Source organism: Lithobates pipiens, unplaced genomic scaffold, assembly GCF_037356315.1.
Source record: "Lithobates pipiens isolate NorthernLeopardFrog02 unplaced genomic scaffold, aLitPip1_a1.2 Scaffold_28, whole genome shotgun sequence".
NCBI classification, from domain to species: Eukaryota; Metazoa; Chordata; class Amphibia; order Anura; family Ranidae; genus Lithobates; species Lithobates pipiens.
The window spans coordinates 13,799,652-13,824,087 of NW_027507789.1; the positions used below are offsets into that span (position 1 = coordinate 13,799,652).

Below are 24,436 nucleotides of genomic sequence, written 5' to 3' on the forward strand. Positions count from 1 at the left end.
CAAGTGTAACTTTTGTCCCTACATGATGGAAGGGAGAGATAGTCTACTTTCCAATCAGAACACTTGGACACCGAAATACAGAACAAACTGTCAAACAATTGGTTCTGTATACTTGTATGAAGTGTGTATGTGGAGCATTTTCCGTGGGGAAAACTAAGCGTCCTCTGTTTTGTAGGATAAGAGACCATGTATCCCTTATCTCCAAACGCAGGATGGAAACACCCATAAGCCGACACGTAGGACTATATCACAATTTCAATCTTGCGTCCATCGGATTTTTTAGCCTTGAACATATACCTCAACATGGACGAGGGGGGGGATATCGATACCAGACTTTTACAGTTAGAAACTCGATGGATATATTTGTTGAAAGCGACTTGATACCCAGGGGGCTTAATGAAGGGATAAGCTATAAACTTTTTCTATGAATTTGGGTGGATTACTCATAGTGAAATGATAATAGTCACCTGTATTCTTGATGTCTGGCTCTGGGTGTCTCTTGTTGTGCTTTGACCTTGGGCATCCTGTGCTGCCATAGGAAGTTTTGGTCACCCTCATTTCCTGCCATGGGCCCATGCAACCAACATATACACACGGTGGTGGGGCATGGGCGGGCCATATGGGCTATCTGGTGGCCTCCTGAGCAGAGAGGAGGATGTGGATCCATTCACATGAGGATAATTTATATATAATAATCCTTTTTTTTTCTTTATGTATAATATTTGCCGAATAATTTTGTATATTGTTTTTCAGATGTTTGTATATAGCAATCAAGAGATGCATTCGTGACATCTGAGATGGCCGCGGGAACGAGCATTGGCCCCCTTTTTGGAGTAATCTCCTACAATGTTTTAATAAAAAGTTTATCTTTTTTCCCTTTTTTTTTTTTTTTTTCTTTTGCACTCCGTGGGGTGTTTAAGGCTGTATAGGGGCCCCCGTATGGACACCCAAGGGTGCACGGTAGGTTGCACTTACGAGTCTTTCCCGCCGTGTGCCCACCTTGAGGCCCCCTCTGGTCACGGCTCCCAGGTTTGCCTGTCGCCATATCATCTTGTATATTCACACCATGGCATTTGACTGTCAGCAGGGTATGTTATTGCGGCTGTGCTGACCGGAAGTGGTTACTTCCGGGTTTCCGGGTTTTAGTCCGGGCCCTGTGGGCCTCCCTAGAGTGTCCGCGTGGCGCCATTGGCGGCGTGACGTCACACACCGCTTTTTGCCTCCAACGGGGAGGAATATAAAAGCTACACAGCCTTTGCGTGCAGCTTGAGGAGCTCATGTTCAACATGGAGGACCGCATAGGGTAAGGAACACATCTCTATGATTAGAACTGACGATACCTTGTCCAGCTTGGTCTGAACATTTCATTTGAAACAAGTAACAATAACAAATTGGTTTCCCTTTTTTTTTTTTTTTTCTCAGTGAAACCATCTTTTGAGAACACATTTCAGTTTGTATCATGGATTTTGGATGGGGATGGGAGACTACATCTCGTATGGATGTTCCCGATGGGGTTTCATGTGGCCATCTTGGACTGATCTAATGCTGTTTATGTTTATGTGTTCTTTATTAAGATGTTTTTTTTTCTCTTTTCTATACACCTAAGGTTGAGAATCTATATCAGAATTTATCTAAAAATTACTTTTGAAATACTTCGTCCATTTTTCCTGATGAAGCCGTTTTTGGCGAAACATGTAGAAGTTTTTGGACGCAGTATTTTAAGTGTGAGACTACAGCATTGACGGTGTCGCTAATAGGGATTTTGTGTATATACCTATGACTCTGAATATGTGTCTGTATCCATATTTTTATTTGTGTGTTGTGTATAAATAGATTTTTTTGTATTTTTACAATAATACGTTGTAGCAGTGGCGGCCCGCCCATAGGGGGCGCCCGGGCGCCGCCCCCCCTCTCCCTAGGTGTAAAAAAAAAAAAAGGAAAAAAAAAAATGGGCCCTTTAAGACATTTAAAAAAAAAAAAAAAATGTCATTTAACAATTTAACATAGTGTACTGTGGCGCCGGTCACAGTGCACTATGAGAAGCGCCACGTCCATGCAATCACAAGATTGCATTCATGGCGCTTCATTTGCGGGTTAAAAACCCGCCTTGCGGCGCACAGCAGAACGCCGACTAGCTTCCGCCCGTAAAATCACTGTGATTCTACGGGCGGGAGCATTGTCACTCTTAGACAGGCAGTCACTTCCGGCTTTCGGCTGCTTCACGAAACCCGGAAGTGACGTAGGCAGCTCCGTTCCTTAGCCCGAGCGGAGCTGCCAGACAGTGAGAGGTGAGTCACCGCATAAAGGCTTTCTAGCCTCTACTTTGTGGAGAATGTTCGTGCATTTAGCTGAATGAATGCAAAAAGCTTTCACAGCCAGAAAGGTTTCCCCAGGCCAGGCGACTTTTGCCGTGGCCAATCAGAGAATGAGCTCTGAAGGGGGAACTCCACGCCAAATTTCTGAAAAAAAATTTGACGTGGGTTCCCCCTCCGAGAGCATACCAGGCCCTTAGGTCTGGTATGGATTCCAAGGGAAACCCCCTACGCCGAAAAAACGGCGTGGGGGTCCCCCCCAGATCCACACCAGACCCTTATCCGAGCACGCTACCCGGCCGGCCAGGAAAGGGGGTGGGGACGAGCGGGCGGCCCCCCCCCCTCCTGAGCCGTACCAGGCCGCGTGCCCTCAACATGGGGGGGTGCCTTGGGGGAGGGGGGCGTGCGGCCCCCCCACCCCAAAGCACCTTGTCCCCATGTTGATGAGGACAAGGGCCTCTTCCCGACAACCCTGGCCGTTGGTTGTCGGGGTCTGCGGGCGGGGGGCTTATCGGAATCCGGGAGCCCCCCACCCTATGTGAATGAGTATGGGGTACAATGTACCCCTACCCATTCACCTGTGAAAAAAAGTACAAAAAAAAAACACAACACAGGGTTAAAATATTTTATTGCACAGCTCCGGGGGTCTTCCGTCTTCGGGGGTCTTCTCGCCGGACTCCTCCGCTATCTTCTTGTAGCTCTTTTACTAGCGGAGGAGTCCGGCTTTCTTCCTCGCCGCCGGCCTCTTCTCCCGACTTCGGGGGTCTTGTCCCCCTCTTCGGTTCTTCTGCCGGGCCACCGCGCCTTCTTATAGCTCTTTTACAGGCGGTGGCCCGGTCTTCTGCTGCCGCCGCCGCCGCCCGTTCTTCTTCTTCTTCTTCTTCTTCTTCTTCTTCTTCTTCTTCTTCTTCTTCTTCTTCTTCTCCTTCTCCTTCTCCTTCTCCTTCTCCTTCTCCTTCTCCTTCTCCTTCTCCTTCTCCTTCTCCTTCTCCTTCTCCTTCTCCTTCTCCTTCTCCTTCTCCTTCTCCTTCTCCTTCTCCTTCTCCTTCTCCTTCTCCTTCTCCTTCTCCTTCTCCTTCTTCTTCTTCTTCTTCTTCTTCTTCTTCTCCTTCTCCTTCTTCTCCAGGAGATGTTGCCTCGACGATCTCCCTGGCCGGAATGCCAGGGACGCGCTGTGCTGCCACTTATATAGGGACAATGGGGCGGTGTCACATGGGTTGATGTCACATGGGTTGATGTCACAGTCGCCATGTGACATCAACCCATGTGACCAACCCATGTGACATCAACCCATGTGACACCGCCCCATTGTCCCTATATAAGTGGCAGCACAGCGCGTCCCTGGCATTCCGGCCAGGGAGATCGAAGAAGAAGAAGAAGAAGAAGAAGAAGAACGGGCGGCGGCGGCAGCAGAAGACCGGGCCACCGCCTGTAAAAGAGCTATAAGAAGGCGCGGTGGCCCGGCAGAAGAACCGAAGAGGGGGACAAGACCCCCGAAGTCGGGAGAAGAGGCCGGCGGCGAGGAAGAATGCCGGGCTCCTCCGCTAGTAAAAGAGCTACAAGAAGATAGCGGAGGAGTCCGGCGAGAAGACCCCCGAAGACGGAAGACCCCCGGAGCTGTGCAATAAAATATTTTAACCCTGTGTTGTGTTTTTTTTTTGTACTTTTTTTCACAGGTGAATGGGTAGGGGTACATTGTACCCCATACTCATTCACATAGGGTGGGGGGCCGGTATCCGGGGGCCCCCTTATTAAAGGGGGCTCCCGGATTCCGATAAGCCCCCCGCCCGCAGACCCCGACAACCAACGGCCAGGGTTGTCGGGAAGAGGCCCTTGTCCTCATCAACATGGGGACAAGGTGCTTTGGGGTGGGGGGGCCGCACGCCCCCCTCCCCCAAGGCACCCCCCCATGTTGAGGGCACGCGGCCTGGTACGGCTCAGGAGGGGGGGGGCCGCCCGCTCATCCCCACCCCCTTTCCTGGCCGGCCGGGTAGCGTGCTCGGATAAGGGTCTGGTGTGGATCTGGGGGGGAACCCCACGCCGTTTTTTCGGCGTAGGGGGTTCCCCTTGGAATCCATACCAGACCTAAGGGCCTGATATGCTCTCGGAGGGGGAACCCACGTCAAATTTTTTTCCGATTACATAAGGGGCGTGTTTTATGAGAAGTGGGAGGGGCCAAAATGGTGGGCGGGGTCATGATGGGCGGGGTCTGGCGCCCCCCATCCAAAAACTTCACCAGCCGCCACTGCGTTGTAGTGTATATTTGAAATATATACCCTTAAAATCCCTTATCCCAGTACTTTATTATTCTTTAAATGAAATGGGATGTTGGTACCTTTTATGTATACAGATTTTTGGGAAATTGATCTCTAGCCACACCTTAACTATTGCATACCTGGAAGTTCCATGCTAGTTCAAGACAAAAGGTAAGTTTTTCAGGGTACTTTCTAGGCACAGATAACCTTTCTAAATGTTTCCTATAACATTAATTTTTAAATACTCATCCACGTTAGGACCATCATGACCATAGGTGTAATTACAGTCTATTGTCCATTGCATCAAATACCCCTTTGAATCTTGAAAGTAGATGCAGTTCGTATTTTTTAGTTATATCATTTGATCCATTTCTCTTTTTTTTCTTTTAGAAAGATCTTCTTGGCATACAGACCCTGCTGAACACCTCCGAGTCCAACCTGCATCAACTCACAGCACTGCTGGACTGCAGAGGACTCCACAAGGTGAGTCGGAGGACTAGAACAACCATTTAGATTCCAGATATAATTTTTCCTATAGAAAGCAAGACAATAAATCTGGTTTATTGACAGCTGAGCTCCGAGTTAAATAAATATTGGTAAATCACAAGAGCCGTGTGTTTTAATACTTATAATCTTGATGTCCTTTATGTAGAGATTCATGAGAGTAATTTAGTACTTTACCTCCTGTGCAGAAGCTTCCTGTAATAAAGACCACTCCCTACTGCGCCCTCTCCTTGTGCAGGGGGACTGGTCTTGTTTCCACCCCCCTCTTGTAATTTTCTGCAGGCAGCCTGTAGTAGATGGAGCCTGCTGGGTCCCTCCCACAGCTCTGCTCTCTCTCTCTCTCCTTGCGCAGAGTGACTTGTCTTGTTTCTGCCCCTTCCTGTAGGTTTCTGTAGTGGGTGGAGCCTGTTTGGGCCCCTCCCACAACTCTGCTATCTGCACATGTAGCCTTAGGTTTCTAAGGTCAGCAATGGCAGCCGACTCAGCACAGGTTCACTTTAAGACTTGCCTGCCCTTTCAGCTTCTCTCTCAAGACTCATCCTCTTCTCTTTCTCCAGGATTATTTGGAAGCTCTGATTGGGATCTGCTACGATGGTGTTGAGGGTCTCCTTTATCTGGGTCTCTTCTCTCTGCTGGCGGCAGTTGCGTTTACCGCTATGACATGTGCCGTGCCGAGTGCCTGGAAACTGATGCTAGCGAGGTGAGAGCCTGATCCATATATTACCAATATTTATCCTTTCTATCTTTAAATCCCAAATGGGAACCTTCCTTTGCCTGCCTCTCTCTCTCTCTTGCTCGCGCTCTCTCTCCCCCCTCTCTCTCCCCCCTCTCTCTCCCCCCTCTCTCTCCTCTCTCTCTCTCTCTCTCTCTCTCCCTCCCCCCTCCCACTCTCTCCCTCCCCCTCTCTCCCTCCCCCTCTCTCCCTCCCCCTCTCTCCCTCCCCCTCTCTCTCCCCCTCCCCCTCTCTCCCTCCCCCTCTCTCCCTCCCCCCTCTCTCCCTCCCCCCTCTCTCCCTCCCCCCTCCCCTCTCCCCCCCCCCCCCTCTCCCCCCCCTCCCCTCTCCCCCCCCTCCCTCTCTCTCCCCCTCTCCCTCTCTCTCCCCCTCTCCCTCTCTCTCCCCCTCTCTCTCTCCCCCCCCTCTCTCTCTCTCCCCCCCCTCTCTCTCTCCCCCCCTCTCTCTCTCTCTCTCTCTCCCCCCCCCTCTCTCTCTCTCTCTCTCTCCCCCCCCCTCTCTCTCTCTCTCCCCCCCCTCTCTCTCTCTCTCCCCCCCCCCTCTCTCTCTCTCTCCCCCCCCTCTCTCTCTCTCTCCCCCCCCTCTCTCTCTCTCTCCCCCCCCCTCTCTCTCTCTCTCCCCCCCCCTCTCTCTCTCTCTCCCCCCCCCTCTCTCTCTCTCTCTCCCCCCCCCCTCTCTCTCTCCCCCCCTCTCTCTCTCTCTCCCCCCCCTCTCTCTCTCCCCCCCCACTCTCTCCTCCCTCTCCCCCCCCCCCCACTCTCTCCTGATGGCTGATATTTTATGTCGCAGGGAAAGGGAGTATAATGACATTGACGAAGAGGATCCGTTCAACCCACAAGCGAGGCGCATAGCGGTGCACAACCCCAACCGCGCTCAGCTGAGGAGCTTTTGCAGCTACAGCAGCAGCCTGGGGAGCCAAGCCAGCCTCCATCCGCCCACCCAGGCCGTCTCCAACGCCCCCGTCGCCGAGTATATGTGAGTACCGGTCACAACTGTAAAGGTGAAATTCTTGCTTCAGAACTGAACGCCTTTAATATAGCTCACCCCGGGGACATCGACTGAGTGGCTGTAATCTTCATTCTAGCATAATTCCTGTAGATTGCCACCATCCTTATTTTTCTGACTTGGAACCGGTGTTACCCAATTCATAGCCATTCCATTCATACACACAGGCGCAGCTTGGCCCCGCCTCTCTCTCTTTCCTAATTGGCTCCTGCTGCTGTCTTAGCCAATGAGGGGGGAGAGTCCCTGGAGAGCCAAGGCTGGATTAAGATGGGGCTGTGGGGGCACTGCACACATACAATGCATGAAGGTAAAAAAAAAAAAAAAAACCTTGAACCTTTAGAACCACTTTAATTAACCATGTCTGTTTTGTTTCTAGGAATCAGGCGGCTTTGTTCGGAGGTAACCCTCGATATGAAAATGTGCCTCTGATTGGGAGAGGATCGCCCCCACCCACGGTACGCTGGGCTTCCGAATCGAAATCTTTCTTGTAGCACGCTTTTTACAGCTATGTATAAGAGCGATGAAAAGGCTGGGGTAGGGGGGTGGGTAGGAGGGGTTAAAACTGATATATAAAATAGTTTAGCAGCGTCTGATTTCTATGGACAACACAAATACTTCCAATCTTAATATTTGTTACACTCCCAACATGGTAACAAAAATCGAATTTTTTTATTTTTTTTTCTTGCGTGGCTGGAAATCAATTTTACTTGATTTCTGTTAGCTTGACCATTTTTTTTTTCTCTTCTATTAAATGTCTTTTCGATATTTCCTCAGTTATGAACTTTAAAATGATATAACACGCCCTTCATCCTTCCTGTAATCAAAATCTTTGGATCTTTTTCTTTTTTTTTTTTTTTAATACACAAACTGAGGAAGTTCAGGAAGATCATTTTTGTTTTCTCTTCCTCCCACACAACTGCTGGTTTTGTTTCCCCGGTTTGTGGATTTTTATTATTATGCAAAATTTATAAGCAGTATAATATATATAACAGTTTGTGCAATGCTGTACAAAGTTATGAATGTTTGAAAGTTGCGATATCCAAGCGAGGTGTTAAAATATTGGTAGACAGATTCGCTCAGGAAGGTGTAAATTATCTGCAAATGTTTAAGAAAAAGTCTTTATAAATCAGTTTAATCCCCCAGAAAAACTGAGTGCATTGCATGTCATCAACAAAAAACTACCCCAAGCAGCTTTATAAATATCACTAATATACTATATGGTCAATTGTATGTGGACTTTGCTTCTAATGATGGAATCCAGGGGTCTTTAGTGAAGGATCCTGAAAATACTCAATCATACAAAGACATTGTAGACAATTGATGTTGGATGGGGAGAACTGGTTCCCATGCATCCAATTTCAACCTTGTAGTAACAGTTTGGTGAAGACCCTTTTCTGTTCGCCCATGACTGTGTGAACACCCCCCCCCCCCCCTCCCTCCACCCAGTTGTGTACCAAACCAGCTCTATACGGACATGACATGACCAGTCTGGCATGGAGGAACTTGAGTATCCTGCACAGAGCCCTGATCTCAACCCTACTGATCACCTTTGATATGAACCGGAATGTGCCATGTCTTCTCAAACTAGGTCTTTTTTTTTTTTTGGTGCCCAATGTGAGGTCTAATATGTCTTTTTTTTTTTTTTTTGGCGCCCAATGTGAGGTCCAATGTGTGAGCCAGGTCTTCACATCTAACAGCAGTACCTAACCTTACAATGGGGCACAATTTCTCACAGATACACTCAAAAATATTTTGTAAAGTCTTCCCAGAAGTGTGGAGGATGTTATAAAAGGGGAAACTCAGTTTTAACATCCATGTTTTTTGAATGTAATACGAGTCCAAAACGTTTTGGACATATAGTGTATGTGTTAGGCTCTGATTGCTTATTGTAGGGTCCAAAATTAGACGTGTGCATGACAAATTTACAGATTTTTTTTTTTCGCTTCGAAAACTATCAAATCGATATATTTTCAAATTGGCCGAAACTAAAATGTTATGTGAAGACTCTTTTCTGTTCCACCGTGAATGTGTAACAGATACACTCTTGTGGAAAGTCTTACCAGAAGTGTGGAGGATGTCATAAAAGGGGAAACTCCCCGTTTTAACATCCATGGTTTTTGAATGTAATATGAGTCCAAAATGTTTGACATATAGTGTATGTGATAGGATCTGGTTGCTTATTGTGGGTTCCAAAATTAGACATGTGCATGGGAAGAACCTTTTCTGTTCCACCATGACTGTGTGCCCCCCCCCCCCGTGTACTAAATCAGCTCTATACAGACATGACGTGACCAGTTTGGTGTGGAGGAACTCAAGTATCATACCTTTTGGTATGAACCGGAATGAGCCATGTCTTCTCAACCAACATCTCCATAAAGACATGGTTTGACCAACTTGATGTGGAATATCTTGTGTCCTACACAGAGCCCTGACCTCAACCCTAACTGAACACCTTTGGGATGACTTGGCAGATTATTTACAAACTAGGTCTTTTGACTAGTTTGGCATGGAGGAACTCAAGTGTCCTGCACAGAGCCCTGATCTCAACCCCCGGAATGTGCCATGTCTTCTCAAACTAAGTCTTTTTTTTTTTGGTGCCCAGCGTGAGGTCCAATGTGTGAGCCAGGTCTTCACGTTCAACATCAGTACCTAACCTCACAATGGGGCACAAATTCTCACAGGTACACTCCAAAATCTTGTGGAAAGTGTTCCTAGAAGTGTGGAGGATGTTATAAAAGGGAAAACTCAGTTTTACGTCCATGGTTTTGTAATGTAATATGAGGCCAAATAGTTTTGGCCATATAGTGTATGTGATGGGCTCTGATTGCTTATTGTGGGCTCTGATTGCTTATTGTGGGCTCTGATTGCTTACGAATTTACATTTTTTTTTTTCGATTCGAAAACTATCAAATTGATAAATTTTCAAATCGGCCGAACTGAAAATGTTATATTGTTTTCGATTCTAATGCAGCAAAGTGAGCAAACAAAAGAAAAATCTCCATCAAATGGTTACAATGACTCTTTAACCACTTAAGGACCGTCTCCTGCACATTTACGTCGGCAGAATGGCACGGCTGGGCACATCAACATACACCTACATTGCTCTTTAAGTGCCCAGCCGTGGGTCGCGCTCGCGACCCGGTCCTGAGCTCCGTGGCTGCGGGACCCGCGGACCCGATCGCCGCTGGTGTCCCGCGATTGGGTCACAGAGCTGAAGAACGAGTAGAGGTCTGTGGAAACAAACGTGCTTCCTAGTGTGGCTGCCACCGATCGTCTGTTCCCTGTTATAGGAAAAGACAATCAGTGACGTCACATGCCAAGCCACGCCCCCCAACAGTAAAAAAAAAAAAACACACACGTCACACAACACTTCCCCGCCCCCTAGTGATTAACTTCTTCACTGCCAGTGTCATTTACACAGGAATCAGTGCATTTAAATAGCACTGATTGCTGTATAAGTTAAAATGGTCCCAAAAATGTGTAAAAAATGTCCGATATGTCCGCCATAATGTAGCAGTCACAATAAAAATCGCTGATCGCCGCCATTACTAGTAAATAAAATATTAATAAAAATGCTATAAAACTATCCCCTATTTTGTAAAAGCTATAACTTTTGCGCAAACCAATCAATCGCTAATTGCGTTTTATTTTTTTTTTATTTTTTTTTAAACAAAAATATGTAGAAGAGTACGTATCGGCCTAAACTGAGGAAAAAATGTTTTTTTTTATATATTTTTTTGGGATATTTATTATAGCAAAAAGTAAAAAAATATTGAATTTTTTTCAAAAATTGTCACTCTATTTTTGTTTATAGCGCAAAAAAAAAAAACCGCAGAGGTGATCAAATACCGCCAAAAGAAAGCTCTATTTGTGGGGAAAAAAGGGACGCCAATTTTGTTTGGGAGCCACGTCGCACGACCGCGCAATTGTCAGTTAAAGCGAGGCAGTGCCGAATCGCAAAAAGGGGACCAGTCCTTTTTTGGCTGCCAATTGGTCCGGGGCTTAAGTGGTTAAATCACCTTTTGGCTTAACAAAAACAGCAATTTTTTTTTTTTTTTTCGATTACAGTAATATGTGTAGTGTGTGAATTCGACTGGAGTCCAATGTAAAATTCGATTCGAATTTCAGTCTGAATTTCCAAAATTCGGACGAATTTCATTACGTTATTCGGAGCATTTGGTAAAATTAGTTGATATTGTAATTGGCGTATTCGGATGTATCCGAATAACGAAAAATGTGTCCGAATATTCGGGAAACAAAACAAACGGCACATGTCTATCCAAAATGACTTCAGTCGATGTTGATCTTGGGGCCCACCAGAATTGTCCACTGGTCTGCACATCCATTTGGATTGGACTGGAAGTGCAGCTGGCATTTTCTATAATGAAAGTCACCAGGGAGGGAGCAGCGATGGAGCGATGACATGTGAGTTGGCTAAGATGGACCTGTTGAGATCTAGAAGCCTGAAGAAGCACATTTAGTATGTTTTCATGATGTGAGCTTTCATTAGTTTTTACATTTTCTGTGTGGCTTTGCTTTCTGGTCTTTCCAGCAATACTTCAGGTAAAGAAAAGGGAAGGGAGGCAATATTTGCTTTTTCTCCTCTAACCCCTTTATAACAGCATTGCGCATGTATATGTCGGCAAGGTGGGTGTGCCTTAACCCCCCCCCCAATCACCGCATATATTCATCACTGTCTTTATATATTCAGAAATGTGACTGAGCTCACAGTAAAGTACTGAGGATCGATAGGCGGGACGACTCCACTACTGTGCAGCCAATCCGGCTTTTTACGGAGTTATGAGGGGTTCTGTCACTAGAACAACCAAATTTAGCAACAGCTTTGCAGAGTTGATTTTATTTAATTTTGTTCCATATAGAATAGAAAATCCACATAGTTCATTGAAACTGCCTATAAATTCATTCTGTGCCAGTGGGGCAAAAAGAGGAAATACGGCATTATGGCCACTAGATGGCGCGGACTGTCATCAGAAATAAGTATGCTACTCCACGCCACCTAGTGGCCATGGTGTAATATTTTCTGTATTCACACATTTGAATTGCAGAGACTGTAGTCAGAACATTTGATTTTGCCCCATTTTCACAATGCAGTTGCAATGGATGAACAACAGGATTTTTTTTTTTTATAAATGGTACATTTTTAAAGGCGTCTTCTGTACCTTTAATTGAGTCTTTAACAATGGTGTTTTTTTTTTTTGTTTTGTTTTTTTGGGGGGGTTTCCATGGCACAGATATGTAATTTTATAGTAAAGTTTACAGGTTATAATCTGCTTGCTAATCCATCTTTTGTTTTTGCGATCGTGCTTTGGAGCTAAATAGTGTGAAAAGTAAGTTGTCTCTGTAAGTCGTCTCTGTCCCTGGAAATGTGTGCCATGCCCATCCCCCCCCCCCCCCCCCACCCCCTTGTCTGTCTTACCTGTAAGGCATTGTGGCATTTGTCTGAAAAAAGATGAATTTTAAGCTTATTTCATACCAGGTGGTGAGGAGGCGCAGTGACTACATCTACATGGCGTTCATTTTCATTTTATAAAACTGTTTGAGCACCAATGACTCAAGTAACTCAAATTTAACAACCTAATTAAAATTGCCCTTACATCAGAGCCCCCCAACCCACTTACATGAGAGCCCACATCCGACTCCCCTCTTACATCAGATTTACCATCAAAGTCCACCTTCCCTACAAGATCCTATCAGAGCCCCTTTACATCGGAGTACCCCTTTACATCAGGGTCCCCGTCAGAGTACCCCTTTACATCAGGGTCCCCGTCAGAGTACCCCTTTACATCAGGGTCCCCGTCAGAGTACCCCTTTACATCAGGGTCCCCGTCAGAGTACCCCTTTACATCAGGGTCCCCGTCAGAGTACCCCTTTACATCAGGGTCCCCGTCAGAGTACCCCTTTACATCAGGGTCCCCGTCAGAGTACCCCTTTACATCAGGGTCCCCGTCAGAGTACCCCTTTACATCAGGGTCCCCGTCAGAGTACCCCTTTACACCAGGGTCCCCGTCAGAGTACCCCTTTACACCAGGGTCCCCGTCAGAGTACCCCTTTACACCAGGGTCCCCGTCAGAGTACCCCTTTACACCAGGGTCCCCGTCAGAGTACCCCTTTACACCAGGGTCCCCGTCAGAGTACCCCTTTACACCAGGGTCCCCGTCAGAGTACCCCTTTACACCAGGGTCCCCGTCAGAGTACCCCCTTACACTAGGGTCCCCGTCAGAGTACCCCCTTACACTGGGGTCCCCGTCAGAGTACCCCCTTACACCGGGGTCCCAGTCAGAGTACCCCCCCTACATTGGAGTCCCCATCGATTTGCCCCCTTACATGGGGGTCTGGATAAAACTTTGCAGCAAGCCGGATTCAGCCCATGGGACATAGTTTGCCCTAAACATAACCAAAAAAGCAGATCAAGCCAAAAATCTCACATACAATCCAGTGCTGTCCTCTGCAGAATCTCCTCTCTGCCACAAGATGCCCTCATTCTTCCAGGTTAAATGACACCCAGTGGACATATCGTGAGTGCAGCGTGTCAACAAGGTGCCCCTGCTTTCATGGGGTACTGGCAAAGAGAGTGACGCTAAGAAAATTACACAGCGCCACTCTATGCATCTTTGAGGACAAGCTATCCGGGCAAAGAGGACCATGCGGTATCCTGTAGCCGGCCTGAAGACTTACAATAGTAAAAGATAAAAAGAAAATACACAATTCCAGACCTGTAACCATCAGCATCTTTTTTTTTTTTTTTTTTTTTTTTTTTATAGATGGTTACTTTGACTTCCCAAACATGATATATATTTATTTTAAAGCAGAGGCCCTAGTGCAGGTGTAGGCAACCTGGGACCCTCCAGCTGTTGCAGAACTACAAGTCCCATCATGCCTCTGGGAGTAATTGTAACTGCCAGCCTTGCAATGCCTCATGGGAAATGTAGTTCCACAACAGCCGGAGGGCCCCGAGGTTGCCTCCCCCTGCCCTAGAGACTAAATTGGTGGGTATAGTAAATTTTTTTATGTCACACAGTATTTGCGCAGCCGTTTTTCAGACTCAATTTTTTGTGGAAGAAAAATACACAGTTTGCCATTTTATTGCAAAAAAAAACACAATACATACCCCAAATTTTTTTTTTTTTTTATGTAAAATATAAAAAATTATGTTACACAGAGTAAACAGATACCAAACATGTCACGCTTTAAAATTGTGCATGCCTGTGCTGCGGCGACGACAAACGGCGTAAATTTTAATATCCATAGGTGACGCTTTATAAGTCACCACTTTAGATTTACGGAGGAAGTCTAATGCTGTAATTACTGCCCATGATGTGTGGGACAATCGCTGCGGTCAAGACCGACGTGCACATGACGTTTGCCTTTGCATGGGGGCACTTTATATTTTTTTTATTATAATTATTATTATTATTATTCTTTTATTTATTTTTATTTTTTTTACACTGTTGCTTTAATTATTGATTTATTTTTTATTACTTTTATTGCCGTCTTTCTTCTCTGCCCCTCCTGCGCCCTTAAATGCATTCACTCACATGAAGATCGTGTTTTCGAATGCTTTTTTTTTTTTTTTAATTGTGCCTTTGACACCGGAAGTGATGTTAGGTCATCACTTCCAGGTTACTATAGCTGAGAGCCAATCAAAGCTGATCCAGGTGTTGTTTGTTTCTCCAACCAGCCGGCGCGGTGGGACCGAAGAGCCCGAGAAAGTTGCGGGAGGAGGAGGAGAGGGGGGGGACGTCTCCCCTCGCTGCTTGTAAAAGCAATCCAATGGCTAGTTAGCCGCTTGGATTGCTTTTACAAGATGGCCTGCTCTTAAAAAAAAGTACGGGAATGATGTCTGCATGGGTTTTAATATATTAATGTCATTTCTAATATTTTTCAACCTGCAGTTTTCATTAAAATAATCCCCGGTGATCCTGCCATGAAGAATGTTTTTCGAGCACTTTCCTGTTATGAGGTGGCAACGCTCTGTCCTTGTCCCCCATTTGTGCTCCTGTGTCGGCATCCTGCCACGTAGGCTTCCAGTGGCGACCACACAAGGCACACTACAGAGGCATTGTAGTCCACTGTTGTCACCATCAGGAAACCCACCCTGAGGAATGCCGAGCAGCTGTGGCCGGAGTTCATGTAGACAGGAAGTGGTTTCAAAGACACTGCAGCAGAACTAAGACCAACAACGAAGGGTAACAAGGGGGTGATGAAAGTGGGAAAACAAGGCTTGATAGGTTTGAAATGTTTGATACGCGGTGCTTTAGCGAACTACGTGTCATTCAGTTTGGGGGGGGGGGTCTACATCTACTTTAACGCTAAGGGGGGACATGAACATTGCACCAATCAATTGTCTCTCTTTTTCTTCTGATTGCCGAAATGTGATCCCTGCACTTTGCACACCATCACTGCTCCTGACACCGCCTGGTTAAATAAGCCGGTTGCCTCCCATCCCTCATGAGGCTGCTTGTGATAGAACTATTGTGTATGTTGACGACTCTGGTAGGGGAAAGCCTATATGGATTGCTTCCTGCCTCTGCTGTTCATTAGAGGACCCATTTAGCCGCATTGCCGGTTAAGTGCTGCGGTGGGCTGTGGTTTTCCGGCAGTTGGGATACGCTTATCGAGTTGGTCTACTTAGGAGTGATAGATCACCGGCAAGTCAGTAGAATGTGCCCAGCTTAGGTGCAAACGGCTACGCAATTAATTATTCATAAGCAGGAAAACGCAAGAAATGAACGGTCTCCATCATTAGTGCCCAAATAAGGAAGTGTGATGGTTAGATGGAGAAGATTTGGGGTTTTTTAGGGTTTTGGTTTTTCGTGGAAGAAAATGATCCAAATGTCTTTCAAGACTTCAGCTGCTGGGGGGCGGGGGGGGGGGGGGGTTTAGAAGCACCAAAGTAATATCAAGTGGAAGATAAAGGACCAAGCCAACCCAACTCGCCATTATCGTGCAGTCTGAGAATAGACCTACTGATGTCTGTCGTTACACCACAGTCTTGGCTGCCTGGCAAGCCCTGAAGAAGGGGCTTTGTACCCCCAATACATGTTGCCTAGCTCACCGGCTGGTCACTATAATCGACCAATGTGTCCAGTTTAGTTGCAAACTGCTACAAGATGAATTATTTGTAAGTAGGAGTCTCCATCATTTGTGCCCAGACAAGGGAGTGTGATGGTTGGATGGATAAAATTTAGGGGATCCTCAGGGTCTTGGTGGACTTTTTGTATATGTTCAAAATGTTCTCGTGGAAGAAAATGATCCACATGTCCGCCAAGACTTCAACTGTTGGGGGTTTATGAACACCAAAGGAATAATAATTAGAAGACAAAGGACCTCGGCCACCAGAATGACCCAAATCCCCCCCTATCATACAGTCTGGGAATAGACACGCTGAGGTCTGTCACTACACACCACAGTCTTTGTTGCCTCCCAAGCCTTGAAGAAAGGGCTTTGTGTACCCCAAAACATGTTGGCTAGATCACCGGCTAGTCACTTTAATCGACAAATATGTCCAGCTTAGGTGCAAACTGTTACATAATGAATTACTTGTAAGTGGGAGTCTCCATCATTAGTGCCCAGACAAGGGGAGTGTGAGGGATACGGTATGGGGGTTCCCGGGGTCTCAATGTACTTTTGTATATGTTCGCATTGTTCTCATGAAAGTAAATGATCCAAATGTCCTCCAAACCTTCAAACTGCTACATGATGAATTATTCGTAAGCGGGAAAATGTTGAATGCAAGAAATACAGTATCCATCATTACTGTCCAGACAAGGAAGTGTGATGGTTGGATGGATACGATTTGGGGGTTCTCAACGTCTCGGTGTATTTTTACGTATGTACTGTCATGGAAGAAAACAATCCAAATGTCCTCTTAAACTTCAGCTGTTGGGGGTTTAGGAGCACCAAAGCAATGAGAATTAGAAGACAAAGGACCCCAGCCACCAGACTGACCCAACTTCCCGCTATCCTACACTCTTGAGAACAGACACTGCGGTCTGGGATTACACAGCAGTCCTGGCTTGGCTCCCAAGCCTTGAAGAAGGGTGTCTGTGTCCCTGACATGTGTTGGCTTGTTTTAGGATCTATTCACATATAAAAGAATTGTATCCAAAGCCAAAACATTTTGGTGCACCTCTCTACTTGTTTGTCCGTTACGTTGGCCAAAAATAGTGCAGGTACTTTGTCAAGCTTATTAAATGGGCTGCCACAACGCAACGTCCATCAACTGATGAGCACCCCATACATTACTGTGTACAGACAAGCGTGACGGGCCCTGAAGCTAACAATTCAAAACAGGTCCCCTTTAACTATCCAGGCTGAAGTCCCTTTGTTAGATCGTAGAACCTCCTATTCATGTCTGGCCTCCTGAGTCTCATCACCGTTATGACCTCTCTATGTTGTGTGTATTTTGCACATTGTGATATATTGTGTAACATTTTTTTGTTTTTATTTTCCTCCAGTACTCCCCCAGCATGAGGGCCACGTATCTCTCAGTGAACGAAGAACCAACCCCTATTTATGGGAACGCTTAAAAACCCGTTGTCGTACTCCCCTCCCACGAAGAGCGACAGCCCCAGCTGGTGGGGAATCCTTTATATCCAGGTGTCGTAGACCGGGGCAAAGAGCTCTCCTAAAACCTGGAACCCTCGTCAAAAGTAGACGTCAAAAGGGACTCGGCAATATGTTCAAGTTCAAGATGCCAATGAATAAGACACAATGCACCCTGGCTTTTGCTGGGCTCTTCTCTTTTATGATGCCGGAAGGTTTTATAAGATATATAAAGCTGTTGACACACCAATCTTGACCAAAAATAGTTTACAGCTTTCAACATTGTCTGCAAGGGTCAGCTAATGCGGTCTGGCCTCTTATTGCCCCCCACTGGTCAGTAGTGGTAACAATTTTTATTTAAATCACTCACCCTAAAATATTTACTTCTTTACTAGATAATTGTTAAATCTTTTTTTGAACTTTTAGGTTCTTATTTAGGGCTCCTGTCAATGAGCTTTGGGCTTGTGTGGATGGCATTGGTTTAATTTAGATTTAATTTCATTTGACCTGCAGTTGACCTCCCTCATGACCTACAGTTGACCTCCCATCGTGGCCTGCAGTTGACCTCCCATCGTGGCCTGCAGTTGACCTCCCATCGTGGCCTGCAGTTGACCTCCCATCATGGCCTGCAGTTGACCTCCCATCGTGGCCTGCAGTTGACCTCCCATCGTGGCCTGCATTTGACTTCCATAATACCTTTTAGTTAACCTCCCTCGTGGCCTGCCGTTGCCTTTCCCCGTGGCCAGCACTTGACTTTCCTCATGGTTGCCGGCACTTGACACTTTCCTTGTGGTTGCCGGCACTTGACACGTTCCTTGTGGTTGCCGGAACTTGACACGTTCCTTGTGGTTGCCGGAACTTGACACTTTCCCTCGTGGCTGGCACTTGACTTTTCCCTCGTGGCCGGCATTTGACTTTTCCCCCGTTGCCGGCACTTGACTTTTCCCCCGTGGCCGGCACTTGACTTTTCCCCCGTGGCCGGCACTTGACTTTTCCCCCGTGGCCGGCACTTGACTTTTCCCCCGTGGCCGGCACTTGACTTTTCCCCCGTGGCCGGCACTTGACTTTTCCCCCGTGGCCGGCACTTGACTTTTCCCCCGTGGCCGGCACTTGACTTTTCCCCCGTGGCCGGCACTTGACTTTTCCCCCGTGGCCGGCACTTGACTTTTCCCCCGTGGCCGGCACTTGACTTTTCCCCCGTGGCCGGCACTTGACTTTTCCCCCCTGACTGGCACTTGACTTTTCCCCCCTGACTGGCAGTTGACTTTTCCCCCCTGACCGGCAGTTGACTTCCTTATGACTTCCATTTGACCTGCTGCAAGTGGATTTTCCATGGTCATGGACTCATATGGGGATACAAAACTTACCTGATGCAATCAAAAGCCCATTGACACAAACCCTTAATAAGATGAAGAGCAATGTGTAGTCATCCCTAACAACCAACGAGAAAGCAGCTTTCATTGTCCTAAATGCTCTGAACTGTTGAAAGCTAAAAAATCTGGTTGGTGGGCATCACTGACCAACTTGTTTAAGTATTTTAATATGTGATAAAAGACTTCTGGCTTTAGAATTGTTGAAATGAATAATAATTGTATTGTCAAGAGAAGCTTGAACAAGGTCTTATGTCTTGATGTCAAGAGACGGTGAGCGGCAGAAGTCCAGTTTGGCAGATCGCAGCATCGCTCGTAGAACTTGGACTCGTCGTCAAGGACCTTCCCGCTGAGCTGATCGAAGACTTCTATATATATATGCTGTATTTTATTACTTTGTCTTTCAGGAAAAGGATTAAAGTAGATCTTCAGCCATTTTTTTTTCAAATTTTTTGGATAAAGTAGGGAAACCTCTGTCAGGTTTTTACTGCTAGGAATGTAGAATAAATGTGTAGGGTTCCGAATCTGGTAAAAAAAAAAAAAAAGCGATTGCTACAATGTGGCACGGCGGACGCTCTCACCTTGTTACGTAACTGTAACCACGTTGCTTTGTTTCGTGGTGTGGAAAGTTCATACAAGTCTTGCTGCTTGCCAAACTCTCCCATTGAAGTCAATAGGACCACCCTACAACTGCGTGCCAAGTGCTCGGCGCGGTATTTTAACGCCGAACCTCCTTCGAATTGAAAAAAGACAAACTAAGATTCAGGGGGTGGCCGTATTACTTCAATAATGTCAGTAAGCGCACTCTAAACCACCTCTGAAGAACCGATACACCTTTGGAATGGTTTTCAGAGGGGTGGTAGAGCCTGCCACCCATGTGAATGAACCCCTCAAAATGTTCTGACACCCCCTAAGCATTGTGGAGGAAATGGTTCTACTTTGGCGGTTCCTCCAGGAGCGGTGGCCAAAGGTCGGCTCTTTGTTCGATTTAGGGACCGGGTGTGCGAGGAGGAAAGAGCCAAAAGTAGTATATATAGAGGCTAAATTTTAATATTATTCATGCTTGTATTATATAAATCCAACGCGTTTTGCGGGTTCATGGGTTCACCCTTCATCCAGGGCTCCAGATCCAGCATCTGGAGCCCTGATGAAGGGAGACCATTTAAACCTTCAAAACTGTTTGAATTTTTATGATAAGAGTGAGCAATTAGACAAATTACCCTCCAGTATCCTTCCAATTTTATCAGTCTAGTCATTACTGTTCGACAGTACCAAGCCCTGATGAAGGGGGAACCTGCTGACTGAAACGCGTTGGTTTTTCAGAATGAAATTGTATATGTGCTTTGTGCTTTTGGTGCGTTCCTCTTGCAAACCCCCAGTTTCTATCTTATCTGTGTTCCCACTGGGGAGACTTCCTTTCACTTCCTGTCTAGATAACTGGACAGGAAGTAGGGGGAATGTTCCCAAACCGGAAGCGGTAATAATATAAACCTAGGGCAAGTTCTGATCTTTCTCCGGTCTATAAAGCTTTAAAAAAAAGTGTTTTAGATCGAGTTTCAACCTATGAGATCAGCTACATGGACGTTTTCTGAATGCAACATTGTATAGTCCTCCTCCATCAATCCTTCTGTGTATCTTGGTGCATACTCTGTGCGATGAGTCGACAGGGTGGTCACGGACCCTCATCGATGGCGCGGTGGCTCTGCTGATAGTCACAGTTCCAGGGCCCCCCCCGAAGCTGCATTGTTAATATTGTGACTACTTTGTTTTTTAATTGTGTTACTGAAGGAAAAAAAAAAGTCCAATTTTTTTTGGGCAAGTGCTTTATTTTTTATTAATGGTCTTTCTCAACAACCCTCCAAATAAAAAAAAATTAAACAAAAAAACGCTTACAGACTGAAAGTGGTGTACTGGTTATTTATAGGGGTGGGCTGTATTAAAGGATCAGTCCAACTAACATTATTATATGGGGGGAAATCTCTATGCCTGTGTGTGTATTTATTTTTAAAAATTTATACAAAATTGTAAAAAAATGTAAATTCATTCTGCGTGAATGAGGCAAAATCAAACCTTTTCAGGAGGAGATATTCCCTGTAGGCCTAATGTTACTTAATGATAAAAAAATTAGGAAAATACCTCATTATGGCCACACGATGGAGCCGAAGAGTATACTTAATCCCTATGCTACTCAGCATCATCTAGTGGCCATTATGTGTAATTTTCCCTAATTCATTTTTTCTAAGGCTAGGTTCACACATCCCTGGTACGAATTTCCCATTAGTTTTTCACAGCAAATTTTCTAAGCAGCTGTTCAGCTGCGATTTTGAATGTGGTTCAAATACACATTTTTGGAGCCAGCAGACACCGGCGTCTTTAACATTAGCTGGTTGTTACGGAGCGGGGGCCAGGAAGCTGGCCGCCACGTCCTTAAAGCGGTAGTAAACCCAGTTTCAAAAAACACTTACATTCCCAGCATGCTGGAAATGCTAACTTTCACATTGGTTGTGCTCTCAACCAAACTTTCAAACCATCCAATGGCTGGTTTCATAACTGATCACATGTGCAGCATTATGGCAGTTGAAGAATCATTAGAGACCAAGATGGCAGCTTCCTTGACTGAAAACGATAGAAGGGTTTACTTCCACTTTAACAACAGCATGACTCATGAATGTAAAAAAAAATCATTGCCGGCAATAAAAAAAATTGTGAAAAAAAAAGTGTAGGGGTCCCTCTCAATCAATACCAGGCCCTTTCGGGTTTGGTATGGATTTTAAGGGGAACCCCATGCCAAAATATAAAGCAAAAAACCTGTGGTGTTCCCCTCAAATCCATACCAGACTCTTAGGTCTGCGTGGGGTCCCCCCCATGATTCATACCAGACCCTTATCCATGTAGTCCGGCAGTTCAGGAAGGGGAGGGGGGCGCGCGAGCACTACCCCCTAAACCATACCAGGCCACATGGAATTTGGAAGCCCCCAGATCCAGCCCTCCCCCCTCATGTGAATGAGTAGGAGTACATTGTACCCCTACTCATTCACCAAAAAAGTGTCAAAAGGAAATAAAAACAGACACGGTTTTATTGAAAATAAAAAAAGCAGTGTCCCCCCCCCCCAATGAAGATTCATCATCCATCACAATCACCGCCGACCTGAAAAAAAAAAAAAAAAAAGCTCTGGCGCCCGCCATCTGCCTGCTCTGCTGTCTGAAAGTTCATAAAATGGCTAAGGGGCAGAGGGCACCTAGTGATGTCACCTGGTAGCACCGCCCCCTGTGACAGAGACTGTTTAGACCCCTGATATTATACCAAAGCCCCAAATAGGGGTCCTAAAGAATATGTAAGAAATATAAAATTGTAATTATATATATATATATATATATATATATATATATATATAGTTAAAAAAAACTGACACCAGTGACGTAACTACCAGGGTCGCAAAAGTCACACTTACAGCTGGGCTCTGGGAGTTCCGTCTCCACGGGGGGATGCCAGGATAGTGGTCCGCTGCAGGACCATAATAAAGGGTCCCACAATGGGAGTAAAGGACCAGCCAGGGGACCCTTTATGGTTTCTAGAACCTGGGCCCAGAAGGTTCTAGTTACGCCTCTGCTCATGGGTATCGCCTCACCTGATCTGAGCGAACTCACTGCAATATAGGTGGTCCAATGTGCTTTGTTTGTATATACAAAACGCCACTCCTCTCCAAATTGCATGAATTAATGGTCACCGCCGGTCTCCCTGGGATAGAAACAGCACAAAGAAAGCATAAATAGACCAATAGTGCACACCGCTAATTAATTTTTAGTTACTGTATAAATACTAAAAATACACTCGCATGTAATGAGATTTAATAAAACACCTCCCAGCGTGATGACGTCACTGCCTGACTGATGCGTTGCACCCGCATTGGCTTTCTCAAAGGCTCAAGCAAGTAATCTATAAATGTACTCCGGTCTGGTTGCCACAGCAGCTGAATTGAAAACAACAAAGTCGGCACAATTTTTTAATTTTTTTTTTTTTTTTTATGAACCCACCCCTTAAATTCTTCTTACCAGAGAGTTACACCCTTTAAAGTATACAGTATACCAAGCAGGGCTGGACTGGGACAAAAATTTGGCCCTGGACTTCATCCAGACCGGCCCACTTTAATTTTGCAAACACGCAAAAAACAGTATATAAACTGTACGCAATTGGGCAAAAAAGCCCCCAGAGAGCCCCCCTTACATCTGGGTCCCCAGAGAGCCCCCCACTTACATCAGGGTCCCCAGAGAGCCTCCCCTTACACCAGGGTCCACATATAGCCTTCCCCTTACATCAGGGTCCCCAGAGAGCCCCTCTTACATCAGAGTCCCCAGAGATCATTCGCCTTACATCTGGGCCCCCGCAGAGCCCCCCCTTACATCCGGGTCCACAGAGAGACACTCTCTTACATCAGGTTCCCCAGAGAGCCTCTGGCTTACATCAGGGTCCCCAGAGAGCCCCTCCTTACATCAGGGTCACCAGAAAGAGGGCAGGTAGTGGGCTGGGACCCTGTGGTTGGGGGCTCCTGGACTGACTCTGGGCTATGGGCCCCAGATTCGGGGCTGTAGCCGCAAAAGTCCCCCCCCCAGTGATGCCACTGGCTGTCACTGAAACCGGCCCACTGAGCCATCGGCCCACCGGGAAACTCCCTATAGTCCCTATGGCCAGTACATGCCTGATACCAAGCTAAAAACATTTTTTGTTTTGGATGGAGTAGGTTATGATTAGAGCCCCTGCCGGGTCTCTGTTACAGAGACTTCACCTTACTTCCTGCTGATGATGTTTTACTGTACAGGAAGTGAGGGGAACTCGCCAGCAGCAACACCGAGAAATAAAAATACTTTTTTCTTAGTAGAGAGCAGAAAATCATTCTAAGAGGGTCCAGGATCGCACCCGCTCTATCCAAAATGTAAGAATTTTGTCTCTAAATGCACAGAACAGACGGAGACAGGATATGTCTGCAAATCAGGTGTTCTTACTTACTATTGGGTCAATGATCTGGAAAGTACCGATTCCTTTTGGTCCGACTCACAGCCAGGAAATGGCATTTTCCGATGACGGGTCAGCAATGGCGACCGATGCATTTCTTTTAAAATTGATTTCCATTAAAATGCAGCTAGTGTAACTGCCTGAATTCTTTCTTTACATTGGCTCCCTGCCATTCCCCGCACAGTAGAAAGCAGACCTGAGAGCAGGAGGATCTGCATGGTGATTTTTATTGATTCCATTAAACAGGTTTTCCGGCACCTGGTGGAGTCGAGGAGCAGGTGAGTCTCATCCAGTGTAATGACCCGGACCCTGACCATCCAATCAGCAAGCAGGTGACACAGGAAGCAGCAAAACTGCAATGGGGTCATTGACTATTCGATATGGAAAGGAGTTTGTGCATCACAAGACTAGCTAAATAAGAAAAATCAGTATTAAAGTCCATTATTAGCAAAAATTAAGAACAGAGACATGGGTGGATAGGGGGGAGGGGGGGGGGGGGTGGTAATTTGCTTTGAATATTAAAAATGAATTGTATAGCATTTTTGGTTTGTGGTGCAGTGCAGTTGCACTTTTATATCAATTCAGTGGTTGAAATGCTGCATTATGGCCACTAGATGGAGTCGAGAAGCATATTTATTTCTTATGACACTCGGTGCCATCTAGTGGCCATATTTGGTAGC

At 46.1% G+C, this 24,436-nt stretch overlaps 1 protein-coding gene across 1 annotated transcript in view; it reads left to right on the forward strand.

Annotated features, from left to right (window-relative positions):
- The window catches only part of TTYH2 (tweety family member 2), a 131,630-nt gene extending 112,450 nt beyond the window's left edge, over positions 1–19,180 (forward strand). The window contains exons 10-14 of the mRNA XM_077458696.1: positions 4,958–5,050; positions 5,629–5,771; positions 6,594–6,779; positions 7,186–7,264; positions 17,288–19,180. Of these exons, the coding sequence (XP_077314822.1) occupies positions 4,958–5,050; positions 5,629–5,771; positions 6,594–6,779; positions 7,186–7,264; positions 17,288–17,359 (573 nt within the window). The 3' untranslated portion in view covers positions 17,360–19,180. The remainder of the gene's footprint in view (positions 1–4,957; positions 5,051–5,628; positions 5,772–6,593; positions 6,780–7,185; positions 7,265–17,287) is intronic.
- The last annotated feature ends 5,256 nt before the right edge of the window (positions 19,181–24,436 follow it).